Genomic DNA, 14,448 nt, shown 5'->3' with positions numbered 1-14,448 from the left:
CTGTGAATTGCTTCCACGTTTAGAGATAGGTGGTACAAGTGGATTGTGTTCTGCTGTGTAGAAGCACCCTCTGAACTTGGTCGGAACAGTCTAGTTCTCCTTGAGAGAACCATGCAGGTACCAGGCTTTGAGATGAAGCATGCAGAGATTGGGGTGAAGAAGCCTGCCGTGTTGCTGTGATAAAAGGTTCGGGATGAGAGGCAGTGAGATCGGTGGTCGAATTGACATTCTGGTGAGGAAAGGGAACCATGGTTGTCTCGGCCATGAAGGTGCGATCAAGATCACTGTGGCAAGGTCCGTTCGTATCTTTATGAGGACCCTGTTCAGAAGTGGTATTGGGGGAAATACATAGAGTAAGTCCCAGTGCCATGGGATCATGAATGCATCTCCGAGGGAGTGTTTGCCCAGTCCCTCCCTGGAGCAAATATTGAGGCATTTCGTGTTTTTCGCAGTTGCAAAGAAATCTATGGTTGGGTGACCCCAAGTGTGAAACATGTTGTAAATGATTCTGTCATCTATCTCCCATTCGTGTTCCAAAGGGAAACATCTGCTTAACTCGTCGGCAGTGGTATTCATCACCCTGGGGAAATAAGCAGCTGATATGTGGATGTGGTTCGCAAGGCACCAATTCCAGAGTTTTATGGCCTCTGAGCAAAGAGAGTGGAAGCCAGCTCCTCCTTGCCTGTTTACGTAGAACATGCCGGCAATGTTGTCTGTCATTATGCGTACATGCTGATTCTTGATTAGTGGCAGGAAGTGGCCGCAGGCATTTCATATAGCTCAAAGTTCTAGAATATTTATGTGCAGGGAGGTCTCAGAGGGAGGCCATAGCCCATGGACCGTTTGGTGAGAGATGTGGGCCCTCTAGCCAGTGAGAGATGCATTGGTCGTCATTATCAGAGTTGGGGAGGTCTGGAGGAAGGGGACTCCAGAGCAGAGGTTGGAGGAGACTGTCCACCATAGGAAAGAGTCTTTGACTTGGTAGGGTATGGCCAGGGGTTTGTTTAGCAAGTGCACATTTGGTTTGCAAACTGTGGCCAGCAGAGTTTGGAAGCACCTCATGTAGATACGTGCATTCTGGACCACGAAGGTGCACGAGGCCATGTGCCCTAATAGTTGGAGGCAGTCTCGGGGGCTGTCACGAAGTCTCGCAGCCAGCAGTTTTATGGTATTGAATTTGTCGGGTGGGAGAGATGCCTGCCTGGTTGTGGAGTCGAGGCTCGCTCCTATAAACTCCAGGTGCTGAGTAGGACTTAATATGGATTTGCTTCTGTTTATTTGCAGGCCCAGAGATTGGAAGCAATCGATGGTGAGTTGTGTGAAGTGGAGGGCTTCGTCGAACATGGAGGCCTTGAGAAGGCAATCGTCAAGGTAAGTGAATATTATGACACCTTTTTCCCTGAGGTAGGCAATGACTACCGCTAGGAGCTTGGAGAAAACTCAGGGGGCAGTGGAAAGGCTGAAAGGTAGAACTCTGTATTGGAAATGCATTGAGCCAAGGGTAAAACGAAGGAAACGCCTGTGGGCTGGGTGGATAGTGATGTGAAAATAGGCATCTTGTAAGTCGAGGGCTGAAAACCAATTTTAAGATGAGGAAAGAAATTCTTTAATGAGTCTGCTAAGCTCCGTCTCAAGCCAGGGATGGTAGAGAAGGAACAGAGAGAACCGGCCGTGCATGCTCATTAGAGATATACTCAGAGCTGGGGCCAGGCTCTGAGCATGCATGGCCGATACGAATACTGCTGCAGAAATCTCCGATCAAAGGCGCAGGGGCGCACCGACACCTAGAGTGCAGCACCCATAGGGACATCTCTCGAAGAAGAATCATTACTCCAGTCACCTAATTCTGGTAAGAAGAGGAGTAATATCTGCTGCTCACCTGATTTTAGGTTAAAAATATAAAATTAGCTCAATACAACTTACTGCATTATATGTGAAACCGAGTTATACTGAACTTGCTTTGATCCACAGGAATGCGTAGCCCCGTGCCCCTGGAGCACTGCTTTACCGTGTTATATCCAAATTCATGTTATATTGGGTGGGGTTATACTGAGGTAGCGGTGTACTGACAAGTGGCAAAAACCTACCTCTTTAGTTAAGCAACCATTTCTCTAAGGTTTGCTTTTTGTAAATGAAAACAAGATGAAACCAATTTACATAAATGTGTCCCCACTAAAGGTTACCAGGTTAGATATTGGTAAAATTTATTTTAAATGGTGGTGCTTGGTAAATGCTACAGTTTGACAAAGAAAAAGCATCAGTTATTTTTATTACACTATCCTTTTACCTGGATCTAAATTATAAAATACAGAAGCAAAACTCAAACATGTACACATTACGCTACAAACTCACAAAGTATAGATTATAGAGGACTAAGAGTTTAGCTGCCCTTCACAGAGCATCTCATGAAAACATTCCAGAGGATCGATTTACCAATTAGCTAATATCCGAACCAAAAGCCTATTCTATACAGCACATTCACATGTGAAGACATGCAGAAAAATCCCCATCTTAAGTGGGCAACAATTAGAGTTGAGGCCAACATCCAAATACCCATTACTAGCATGCTTTAAAAGAGAACACATTCCTGTTAAAGACCACACCTAAACAAATATAACAAAAACAAGCCAGTTGACTGAGAGAAAGATCTTGGAACTACAATCTGAACAAGGTACTGTCAGCCCCAACCTTTCTTCTAAAAGAAGGTTCTTCCAAAAGTGAATTTCATGCCAGTGACCCTCTGCTAGTCACCACACAGAAGTAAAGCCTGTAGCACAGCAGAAGACCAGAAGTAAAACTTTAATATCTCATTTTCAGTAATACCTATGAATTCCAAGCCATGTGGCAGAACTCAAAGTAAGGGGGGGGGTATCAAAAAGTAACTTACACAAAGAGCTGAAGACAGTTCTGAAAAATAAAAATAAATGGCGGGAAAAGTAAAGCATTTAACACGCACAGAAAAGAATCAGAAGTGCTTCATACCTGTCAAACACATGGGATTGTATCTCTACAAACTTTGCTCTCACACAGAATCTTTGACCTTCAGGGAATTCCTGAAGAAATACATCTACCAACTGTCCTTTCAGCTAAACCATGAACTTCAAACTTTCAGATTCAATTGGGCCAAAAGAAATCTGATGAGATTCAACTAGGACAATTGCAGAGTCCTGCACTTAGGACGGAAGAATCCTATGCACTGCTAGAGACTAGGGGCCGAGTAACTCGGCAGCTGTTCTGCAGAAAAGGATCTAGGAGTTACAGTGGACGAGAAGCTGGATATGAGTCAACAGTGTGGCCTTGTTGCCAAAAAGACTAAGGGCATTTTGGGTTGCATAAGTAGGAGCATTGCCAGCAGATTGAGGAACATGATCATTCCCCTCTATTCGGCATTCGTGAGGCCTCATCTAGAGTATTGTGTCCAATACAAGAAGGATGTGGAAAAATTGGAAAGAGTCCAGTGGAGGGCAACAAAAATGATTAGTGGGCTGGAGCACATGATTTATGAGGAGAGGCTGAGGGAACTGGGATTATTTAGTCTGCAGAAGAGAAGAATGATAGAGGATTTGATAGCTGCTTTCAACTACCTGAAAGGGGGTTCCCAGAGAGGATGGATCTAGATTGTTCAGTGATACCAGATGACAGAACAAGGAGTAATGATCTCAAGTTGAGTGGGGGAGGTTTAGCTTGGATATTAGGAAAAACTTTTTCACTAGGAGGGTGGTGAAGCACTGGAATGGGTTACCTAGGGAGGTGGTGGAATTTCCTTCCTTAGAGGTTCTTAAGGTCAGGCTTGACAAAGCCCTGGATGGGATGATTTAGTTGGGGATTGGTCCTGCTTTGAGCAGGGGGTTGGACTAGATGACCTCCTAAAGTCCCTTCCAACCCTGATATTCTATGATTCTATGATGTTTTAAATACTACTTTTTCCTAGCACCACGACCATAGCCCTAAAAGACCAACTCTTTCCTTGATAATGTAAATTAACAGAGTGCTTTGTTACCTTAAGAATTACATTACTCGCTATTAGCATGGTTCGCTAGGCTAACTAACTGTACTGTATGTAAAAATACAGCCTTGGTTCTCTCTCACACAGAGTATGTCTACCCTGCAATTTAAAACTCATTGTTGGTCTGTGCCAGCTGTTGGGGAGGGTGAGGAGGGGAGGGCTGTTTAATTGAGGTGCAGACATTCGAGCTTGGGCTGGAACCCAGGCTCTAGGACTCTCAAGGTGGGAGGGTTCCAGAGCTCAGGCTGCAGCCCGAGCCTGAACACCTATGCCGCAATTAAACAGCCCTTAGCCCAAGCCTTGAGAGCCCTTCAGCTGGCATGGGCCAGCCACAGCTGTCTAACTGCAGAGTAGACATACCCATATGCATCATCTGAGCTTGGCTTTCCAAGTCTAGCTGATTCACCATCTAAGTAAAAACAAGACAGGTTAACCAATTCTAATTTTTTAATCACCCAGAAATATCTTGGATTACTAAACCAACTCTATTCTGTACAATCCAGGTAACTGATCTGAAAGGTCCTTGATTTGAAAAACTTGAGCTCTGCCCACAATACCAATACCTTACAAAGCTAAATATTGTACACTGAACATATTATACATCCACAACAAAGCAGCTGCTGGTTGTTTTGACTATAGAGAAATAAATCACAAGTCATGACAATAGCAAGATAAGCAATAATGGACATCCACACTGAGCATATTTACTTAGCTGAGCCTAGGGCATTTCCAACACTGAAATGGTATGCTACTTAGTGTTCTAGTTTTATGTCAATTCCAGTCCTGTAACTAAAAATAAAGTGCACAGCATAATTTGTTCCATACTATCTATGGTCCTGAATGTGTGGGAAATAATAGTTTTTCCAGTAAAGCACCTACATATTCTACTAACCAACCACAGTGCCAAAAATGCATCTGAAGAGGCAAGTTTCCTGATTAAAAGCAGATGAGCAGCTTTTAAGACCCGCTCATTCCTTGTGTATTTTTGCATGGTCACATTTCAAAAGATCTACTGAAATGAAAGGGACCTGTGAAACACATGTCCAGCATTACTGGAAATATTTTGATAAAAAAGTATCTAGAACTGAAATATTTAAACTAATCAGATCATAAGGCAACTGTCATACTCAAGATAAGCACATACCAGAATAACGACTTAAATACAAGTAGCAAAATGACTGTCCAGGCAACAGAGCAGCTGTTGTGTGCTGAGTACTATGTAATAGTAATACATACTACCTGGGAATTGCAACCTCTTTTAGTGAGAAGGGGAATGTTGGCTAGGATGCTGGGCCATGAGACGGACTTGGAAACCCAACAGAAATGAGAACAGAACAGATGCAAATTTAACAAGCCACCCCAAGGCTCTAACATTGCAGCACATCCCTAATACTGCACTACAATGTTAGCAATATGGAGGCCATGAATCCACGGATCTTCTGACTCAGTGGCACAACTGTTAGTAACTCAGCCATATTGGCATCGGTTAGCCATCAGCTAACAATACGTATCTACTAGTAGGATCAATAACTACAAGAAAGGAATGAGACAACAAACAATTTTTGGAAGTAAATTTCAAATACACTCATTCCTGAAAACTCCACTGAGGGCTTTTGCTATCTTTGTAATAAACATGAGTTGGTTTTCTATTATATATGCACATCCTCTTGTTTGGAACAACCTTGTTTTATTAAAAGAGATTTAGCTGTGCTTTACAATCCTGCTGCATCTCTTCCAAGACAAGTTTTTTGTGAGATTAACTTGACACATTTATTCTCTTGATAATATATCCTGTCCGCTCAGATATCATTGCCAATTTCAAGTACATAGCAATAATTGGCTTTAAATTTTTAAAAGCAATGACTTGAAAGGCCCTTTCGTGTTACAACAGATTTCACTTCGCAAGCAATGTAGTAACATTTCAGTTCAAGTAAATGTAAACTATTAAAGCTTCCACCAGACCTAGATCCCCTCCTCTATCACAATTCAAGAATTCCAGGATATAACTTAGTTCAAAACTTGAACTTTAGCACATATAAAATGGAAGTTATTTGATTAGCCTTTAAAAAAAAGAATTAACATGCTATCCCTATATAATTATGAATTCTGTTTCACACTAAAAAAACATGACTGAAGATCAACTGTGCAACTGGGTAATTAAAATTAAGCTGTGGCAACTATTTTTATAGTATTCAGCATAAATCAAACAATTATTCATGCACTAGATCCTAAAACCCAGACATACTAAATAGGAGGAGATTATTGCCTCATTCAGTGTGTCAAAAATAAAATTACTTGACTCTCCAACCAGACAGTAGTCTTGGTACTCACTGGAGACAAAAAATTATATGCAATGAGAAATTTAATTAATCTTAGCTATAAAAATAAACTCTCAAATCCTCTCTTCATTGAGCTCAGTACTAATGTTGATGGGTATATTAAGTACAACTGCAGCATATTTCTTGGAAATGCATTCAAATAAAGTATGTTGTTTTCTAAAAAGCATATAATTGATCCAGTTTATGGTAAAGCAAAACACTCAAAAACCAACCTATCTTTTGAAAATATTAGTATATTTGATGATACTTCTTTACCGAAGAGCAAGATGTTTACTTGGTTCTTAAAAACCATTCTTTGACATCACTAACCCATGAAAAATCCAGAAACTACAAACCCAGCTTTCAAATCAGGGTTTGTTTGCAGTTTAGAAAAGTGTAAAAGGGTAGATAAAGTAAATGCTCTTTGGAATTTAATTTTCCTATTAGTTTAACAGTAATTATTATATCATCAATGATGCTCTATTAAAAAGATAGTTTACCAAGGATATAAGATTTAAGCTTGTTTCTATGAAACTTTCTTAACACTCCACTTACTTAAATATTTGTTGGGAATCAATAATTATACAACATTATAGTGTTTGTTTACTTAGCTGTGAAAACACTGAACAAAACCTAGGAGATCTTTCCTTAATACTCTGCCTATCCTTATTCTGTGTTTGATATATCAAAAACACAAAGTTTCCATTCAAAGGGCTTCAGTCTGAATCTGTTCTTACCAACATGTAGCCTAAAAGGCATAAGAAATATGGATTTATATTTGCAAGTAAATGACTCACTTTTAAATAGGATTGGGGGATTCTCTTTTAATTATAATGTATAACTATAAAGAGAAGTCCTAGGATAATCCATTGTATTTTATAGTGTGAAAGATTTAGAAGGGTAGAGAGTTGAAGATGAGCCATATCCTTCCTTGCACTACATACAGTAAGATGACCCTTCCTATACTATGATGACCTCTGCTAATCATAGAAGTCAAGTAAGCATGAAGAACAATTTCACTTGAGAATGGGGAGCAAGGAAAACTGTTCTATATTGAAACTCTGCTTCCAATACAAGAATTCTGCTTTAATCACCTACCACCAATATTATTTTCCTCACTTGTCAAGTTCCCAGTAGCTTGGGTCTCAGTACTTTTCAATTAGGCCAAAGGATTGAATCAGTACGTCTTTAAGACTTAATTATCACTCAGACTAATTGAAGTATTGGATTAAAGCATGCTGATCTCATAGATGCTTGTGATGCAAGCTGCTGCTGCAGATAGATTACTAAATATTTAAGACCTCTAAAGATAAACTAGCAGGATTATAAATCACTGAAAAATAAATAGCTAGCAGAATCTCTGAAAATGTCTCCTGGATTCTGGCATACATACTTCATTCATTTTCTAATGAGAAATGTGAAGGATTTTTATTATTAATTGCATACAAATTACCATGATTATTGTATCACAGGAGAAGTATTTTTCCATTCACTTCTCAGAGGAACGATGCTGAATAAAGGAATTTATGCATGACACAACAACAATGCTGAACAAAGGAATTTCTGGATGCCATATAAGATGTTTGGCACTTAGAGTAATGGAAGAAAATCAAAAGGAATATCAAATCTTTAATTGTAGGAAATTAGAATAATCTATTTGCTTGCCAAGTTCTCAGTATTGTTTTAGCAGGAACATTACTTTGGAAGTGAAAGCTCTCCTTAATATACAATATCTCCTATATATATATATACACATGCACTCACCTCACCCCACACAACTCCCACAGGTTTGCTGCAAAATTAACTACATTTGAAAATTGCTAATCAGTGACAGAACTCTGCAAGCACCCTCAGGACATGCTTTGAGAACTCAAAAAGGGAAAAATAAACATGGTTTTATCATCTACTTTTAGAAAATAATTTGTATTTATCTAGATAGCTTTCCATAATGCTTTATTGTTTAATTTAGGGCATTTAAAAAAAAAAAGGGCTTATCAGCTGAAGGGCCTACTGACTTCAACTGGAGCTACAAGAGCTCAGTATTTCTGAGAATCAGGTCCTGAAAATGGTGATGTGAAGATGTGGAGAAGCCGTCAAAAACTGCCAGGGTATGTCTACACAGCAACTAGACACCCACAGATAGCCTGTGCCAGTGGACTCTGGCTCATGGAACTGTTTCATTGCTGTGAAGACGTCTGGACTCAGGCTGGAGTCATAGTTCTGGAACCTTTCCACCTCAGATGGTCCTAGGGCCCAGAATCTAGCCCGAGTCCAGATGTCTACATAGCAGTGAAACAGCCCCAAGCCCCGTGAGCCCAAGTTAGCTGGCATGGGCCAGTTATGGGTGTCTAGCTGCTGTGCAGACATACCCCTAGTGCTAAATGCTCAGCTCAACATGCAATTGTTTCAAAATCAATAATACCACCACAATGTAAGACACCGATCAGCATTCACCTTCTGACAACAGAATCAGAGCATTATTTAATTAGATAATGTAACTCCTGGTTTAAGTTTCATCAAAAATTTGTTAAACCTAAATATCTTCAGGGTAATGTGTGTGAAATGCTACAAATTAGTCTTGAATGCTTTTTTGCACTTCACTTTGCTAACAGAAAAAACACTGCTCGTGGGTTTTTAGACCTCACCATTATCATCAACTAAATAGGAGACTTACAATATTCTTGCTGACGTAAAAGGGTCAGAAAGGAGACGAGAAAGTAAGAATGTTGTTAATAAGGGTATTTCTATTATCTTTCCAGGGAAACGTCGTATAAGCATGGAGCAATCATGGTAAACAAACAAGGAAAAAATAGCAGACAAGGGAGAATATCTTTGCTATTACAATAATGTCTCTCGCAGAATCAAGTCTCCTAGGAATATTGAGAAATTTAAACAAGCCAGATCTCTCTATTTACACATTTATTCTTAAATTTTGGCTCTTAAACCAAGGGCCAGAATAAGCATCTGAACGCTATAGACTCTCACTGTGCTTTCTCTGTTTAGTTTCTGGGTACTGACCTCCATCTATCTTCTCTTCTCTCCTCTCCAGTTCAGTCTCTCCTCCTTTCCCATCTTGAACAGACAGTTACCTGACTCTCCTCCTCCCTCGGCTGACACCCTCTCATAGGGTGGCTGATTCCCTCATTTCCTGGCAGCAGTGATATTAGCCTCACATTTCTCCACTGCTGCTGCCTCCAAGCTCCCCTGAATTCAAAGACACATTCCTTCTCCTCCTCCAAAGTACATGCATCAGGCTCTTTTCTTTCCCCTGTATTACCGTGGTACATCTCTAGCCCAACTTGTTCTGCAAGGGCTTTGATTCCTGGCTCTCTCACTTCCTTTCTCCTCCTAATCTCCTACCCTCAATCCTGGGGGACTTCATCCTCCATACTGACGATTGTGCTTCCTTCTCACTGGTTGAACCTGCCATCAGGGATCAACTCCCTCATTCACCTCACACTTTTGAGCTTGTCTTCACCAACAATATACAAACGAACACACAAAAACACCTTAGTTGCTCGTTCACAATCTTTGTTTCCTCTACCCTCCACACTTTGTCTATTATCAATTGTAATGGTATGGCTACACTTAGACTAGGTTCTTTGTAGGTAGAAACCATAGAAATACATAATAGACAAATGAGAAATGACTATGCATAGAAGCAGTTCAAATGATTATCTGAACCAGACTAATAAAACAGTTGAATATTGCAAACAGCACACACCAATTTCCCTGTATATTTTACCACATACTCCAAATCTATCCAACAAGTTTGAGTATTTTACTCATTAAAATAGAAGTTTTCATCACAGCCTTAAACATTTGCAAGTGCAGACCAGAAAACTGACATGCGTATTTACTGTGAAGCTTTATATTTGTGTCATCAATTAACAACAAAAGCTTGGAATAAAACTGAAATAAAAGCTAATCAAACAGCTAGCTATCATAACAGATGGATACTCTCTATTTTTTCATACCAAGTGGAAAAGCCAAAACATCAGCAGTTTAGTGTCAGGTCTGTGTCTATGAAGAAGCCAACTTAAGGAAAGACAAGAAATGTCAGAATTACATTAAGAATAGACGTCTATGGCTGAAAGATTCACATGTGAATTCTCAATGATTCTTTCACGCTATGATGATTAATCCACACAGAAGCTGTCAGCTGATATGTGGTCTGCAAATAAGGTTTCATTGCGACATTGCATGAAAAATAAATAAAAATCAGAGCCCTAATGTTACTTTACTCTCAAACAAGCGTTACACTATCTACGTTGTCTGTCCAGACAGATGCACAGACGGCCTCAGAGAGATATAAATGAACAACTGCAATACCTTTTTCCCATACTGTTTACAGTGTTGGCTATATTCCTACTGGCAGTAGATTTTCTTCTTGACAGCTTCTTGGTATTACTGCTGTCATCGGTGCTGTCATCCTCTTTCTTTGGTGTGCTACTTCCTTTGCTGTTCAGGTCCTTTAGCACATTATAATTAATTTTACTTGAGATTTTCTTCTGTTCCAACATCTTTTCAATTGCTTCTCCTGCTGTGCTAGCTTGAATTGGCTCCCGCTTTTTTGCAGACTTCTTTGGCTTAATTAAAATATAAAATTAGTGATTTAGATACAATCAAAATAATTTTTACCAGAACAGAAGGGTGATCTGCAGTGCTGCTGAGACTGGTGTTAGATGACCCAGTAGGTTCACTTGGAGTCAGTACCAAGCCAATGCCCCAGTATGGTGTTTCAGGTATTGTACTGCTGCAGGCACCAGGACTGGTATCAGCTGTAAAATGGAGATTCTGTCTATCTGAGGACATTGTAGAGCCCATGTAACTTTTTCAAGAGATAAGGTGTTAGCTTCTGTATCTTTTGCCAAATACCACCACATGTCATTACGATTGCTTTGCTAAATTAATCCCACAGTTTCTGCATTGTTACCAAAGAGAAACGTAGCCTCTTTCCCAAATGTCATCTACAGTGGGACGAGGTTGTTCCAGTGACAGGAGAGGGGCTCCCAATACATTTTATAAAATTAACCAAAAAGTAAATATACATTTCCCAAAAAATACTTGTTTATAACCAGACCCATATTGGGTTATAACTCTCCCTATAGTTAATTTCTGCAAAGTGAGGCTCAAAATTACAGCAATACTATTTTGGAGAGCACCATAGGACTCTTGCTCCATGATTCAGTGAAGAGGGCCAACTGATTACAGAGTTGGCAATCAGTGGGTAAATGGATTGGCATTAATGCTGGCCTCTGAGCAATTACACATTCCACTTAGATGCTAGGCATTGCAGTGATGTCAGCGATGTTCAGTTGGAGATAGTCTTGAGTAGGTCAAAAAGTTGCAAGTCAAAGTTTTTGACTAACACTGTGTGACGGAGTGGGGCAGATTGACCTGGGAATATTGTGTGGGAGTGTTACTGGGACTGTCTGCATTGGTGATGGGAATATGAGGGTGTGACTTCACTTGAGGGATGATATCTGAGCATGTAACCTGAGCACAGGAGGGGGATTGGGCCAGGTGACACCTTCTGCCCGGGAAACTGGACAAAGGCTGAAGGAGGAGCCGGGGTGTGTGGCTGGGTGAGACAGCTGGAGGGGATTTCAGTTTGGAGCTGGCTGGGGAAACGGAGGAAGACCCGGGGCCGGAGTCCAAGCTCCCTGCCCCCCAATATGGACCTGACTGAGGTGGTCCTGTTGTCTGTACCTGCAAGACCTGTTTTGGACTGTGCTCCTATTGGCTAATAAACCTTCTGTTTTACTGGCTGGCTGAGAGTCATGGTGAATCACAAGAAGTGGAGGGTGCATGGCCTTGTCTCCCCCACACTTCCTGACATACTGCAACCCAGAACTAGAGGATGAGATGTTACAGACAGAATGATCTTTGAGTGTATCTGGCAACTGTTCAGGTGAAGAAAGGTCCCATGTCCCCATTCTAAAAGAGTAGGAAATAACTTTGATGTCTTGCCCAACATTTTCATTCTCAAAAGAAGTTTTAACATCTAAATCTGCAAGTGAATTATTTTTGAATGCATAATAACTGTTCTATTTATCTTCATGGGTCAAATGCTACCTTGAAAATCGCAGGCACTATGTTAATCAAGTTCTAGCCTAAAGTTGTCAGCAACAGTAGAGAGTTAGAGAAAAATTCAGTGTTGTCAGAACAAAGAGGCGGGTGTTTGGGCTGTTTCTGTGCCAGAGGGTTATGCACGGTTTTTAAAATTACTTGTGCAATGCCATTTGTAGGAATGCAGCCTGAATGAGAAACTCTCAAGCATCAAATAGTCTTTCATTGTCGGGTTTACTTTTTATTGTTTAAATATCTTGGGAAATAGTGTCTTTCATTGGTCTGTTTAAAAAAGACTGATGGAAAACACACACCAAAAACTAATGTAGATTTTAGCTGCATGGGAAAAATTATGCACAGACTGCCTTGTCATTTGGTCAATTACACAAAATATTAATGCTGTAAATTGTGACTATGTGACCAATTAGACTGCTTTAAACTGCTAAACTCAGAGAGGACAAGCCACTTATTAACATAAATGTCACATGCTTTATGAAAGGTAGAACAATAATATCCCTTCAAGTTGCTGTAATGGAGATTTGTTCACCTCTTCATACAGAAACCATTACTGCAACAACATACAAAAGTGCTGCAGTTGTAGCAAACTCAGAACAAATACAACATGAATGTCTTTTAAAAAAAATCAAGAAAGTTTTAAGAATCATTTTTAAACAAAGTAATCACCGAGGAAAGCAATCATAAATGTAGCTGACTGTTCCATGCAAAAAAAATTGCCACAACCACCATGTACAGAAGTTCCCTACCTAACAGAGTTCAAAGGGACTTTAAAGTATAGTCTTGGGTTAGAGATGTAAACAATACTCAGGCAGGAAAATGTTACACTCACCATCTGAAAAGCTGTGCGGCAGCATAGTTTAATTAATGTTCAGGGGTAAGATAAAAAGCTATTGCTAGGCTAGTAGAGAACTGAATTACTGCTTGGATTGACCCCAACATATTCTAAACCACTGTAAGAGGAGTTTGACCAAGAAATATAATGAGTTTCCAGTAAATTTGCAAATGGACACTGTTAAGCACAACTGGAATATTTAAGTCGCTTACCTTGTGTTCCTTATAAATCCCAAGCTCCTTCTCTTTTGCTATTCTCGCTTCTTTCTCTGAAAGATGACAAAAAGGTAGCCAGCATGAAGGACAGGTATCAGATTGCTTTTTGTGACATGTAACCAGAGAGAGCATTTCAGTTGTTATGCTTCTTACCCTTTTGTTCCTTCAAATAATCTGCATTTTCTTTCATCCACAGTTCTGCTTTTATTTGAGCTTCCGTTTCATCAAGTATATACTAAAAACAAAATAAAGTTCATTTCTTTTCAGCTATTAACCTGAAAATCGTAGGCAAAATACAGTGAAAAGATACAAGTAAGAGTAATTCACATTCAAGCTTATTTTTAGAACTAGATTAATGAAAGAAAGTTTGTTCAATGGGAAATAATGGGATAGTAAAGAAAGAAGTGACAAACACTAGCTAGCACAACAAATTAGTATTTTAGTCTTCCACTTTGGGGATCTGAATTCATTCAAAGTATATTTTCAGTTCTACTCATTCAGTTTCACTCAAGTCACTGGAGTTGTGTGGGGCAGGGGAACAGACCAAAATGTGGTCCAGAAATTGCAATATTAAAGTGGCATGATGAATCTCATCCTAGCTTTCAGTTATGCAGATTACAATACCAATCCAATATTAGGTTCAGCACAACTACTCTTTGTGTAACACTAGTTCCTACTTGCAGGTTGGGAATGAGGAACATTGGTAAAGCTGTGAGGAGAAACTGGTTCAAACCATTACCAACCATCTTTTTATGACCATTTTTTTAAAAAGTATTTTGTGGATGAATTAAAAGAGTAGAGCCAAGTATTGTAACTGATACTAGTTTTAAGTGCTAATAAAACAGCTTGATTCTCTAGCAATTTATTCCTTTTACCATTTCAGATTTTTTTCAAAATAAAATATACACTCAAGTACTTTATGAGAAAAATAATTCAACTCTAATGAAATTGATGCAAGGAGTCGTCTTTCACATTGGAACAAACTCG

The 14,448-nt window shown here is 39.7% G+C and overlaps 1 protein-coding gene across 2 annotated transcripts in view; it reads right to left on the bottom strand.

The window, feature by feature from the left end:
* Window positions 1-14,448, bottom strand: part of BRF1 (BRF1 RNA polymerase III transcription initiation factor subunit) — a 257,449-nt gene that overhangs the window by 57,855 nt on the left and 185,146 nt on the right. For both annotated transcript variants that reach the window (XM_030558590.1, XM_030558591.1), the window contains 3 exons: window positions 13,615-13,696; window positions 13,459-13,514; window positions 10,657-10,913 (listed from right to left, as the gene is read on the bottom strand). In XM_030558590.1, the coding sequence (XP_030414450.1) occupies window positions 10,657-10,913; window positions 13,459-13,514; window positions 13,615-13,696 (395 nt within the window). The remainder of the gene's footprint in view (window positions 1-10,656; window positions 10,914-13,458; window positions 13,515-13,614; window positions 13,697-14,448) is intronic.

Source organism: Gopherus evgoodei, chromosome 4 (genome assembly GCF_007399415.2).
Source record: "Gopherus evgoodei ecotype Sinaloan lineage chromosome 4, rGopEvg1_v1.p, whole genome shotgun sequence".
NCBI lineage: Eukaryota > Metazoa > Chordata > Testudines > Testudinidae > Gopherus > Gopherus evgoodei.
The sequence above is the reverse complement of the archived record's forward strand: the minus strand, read 5'-3'. Positions and strand labels throughout refer to the sequence as shown.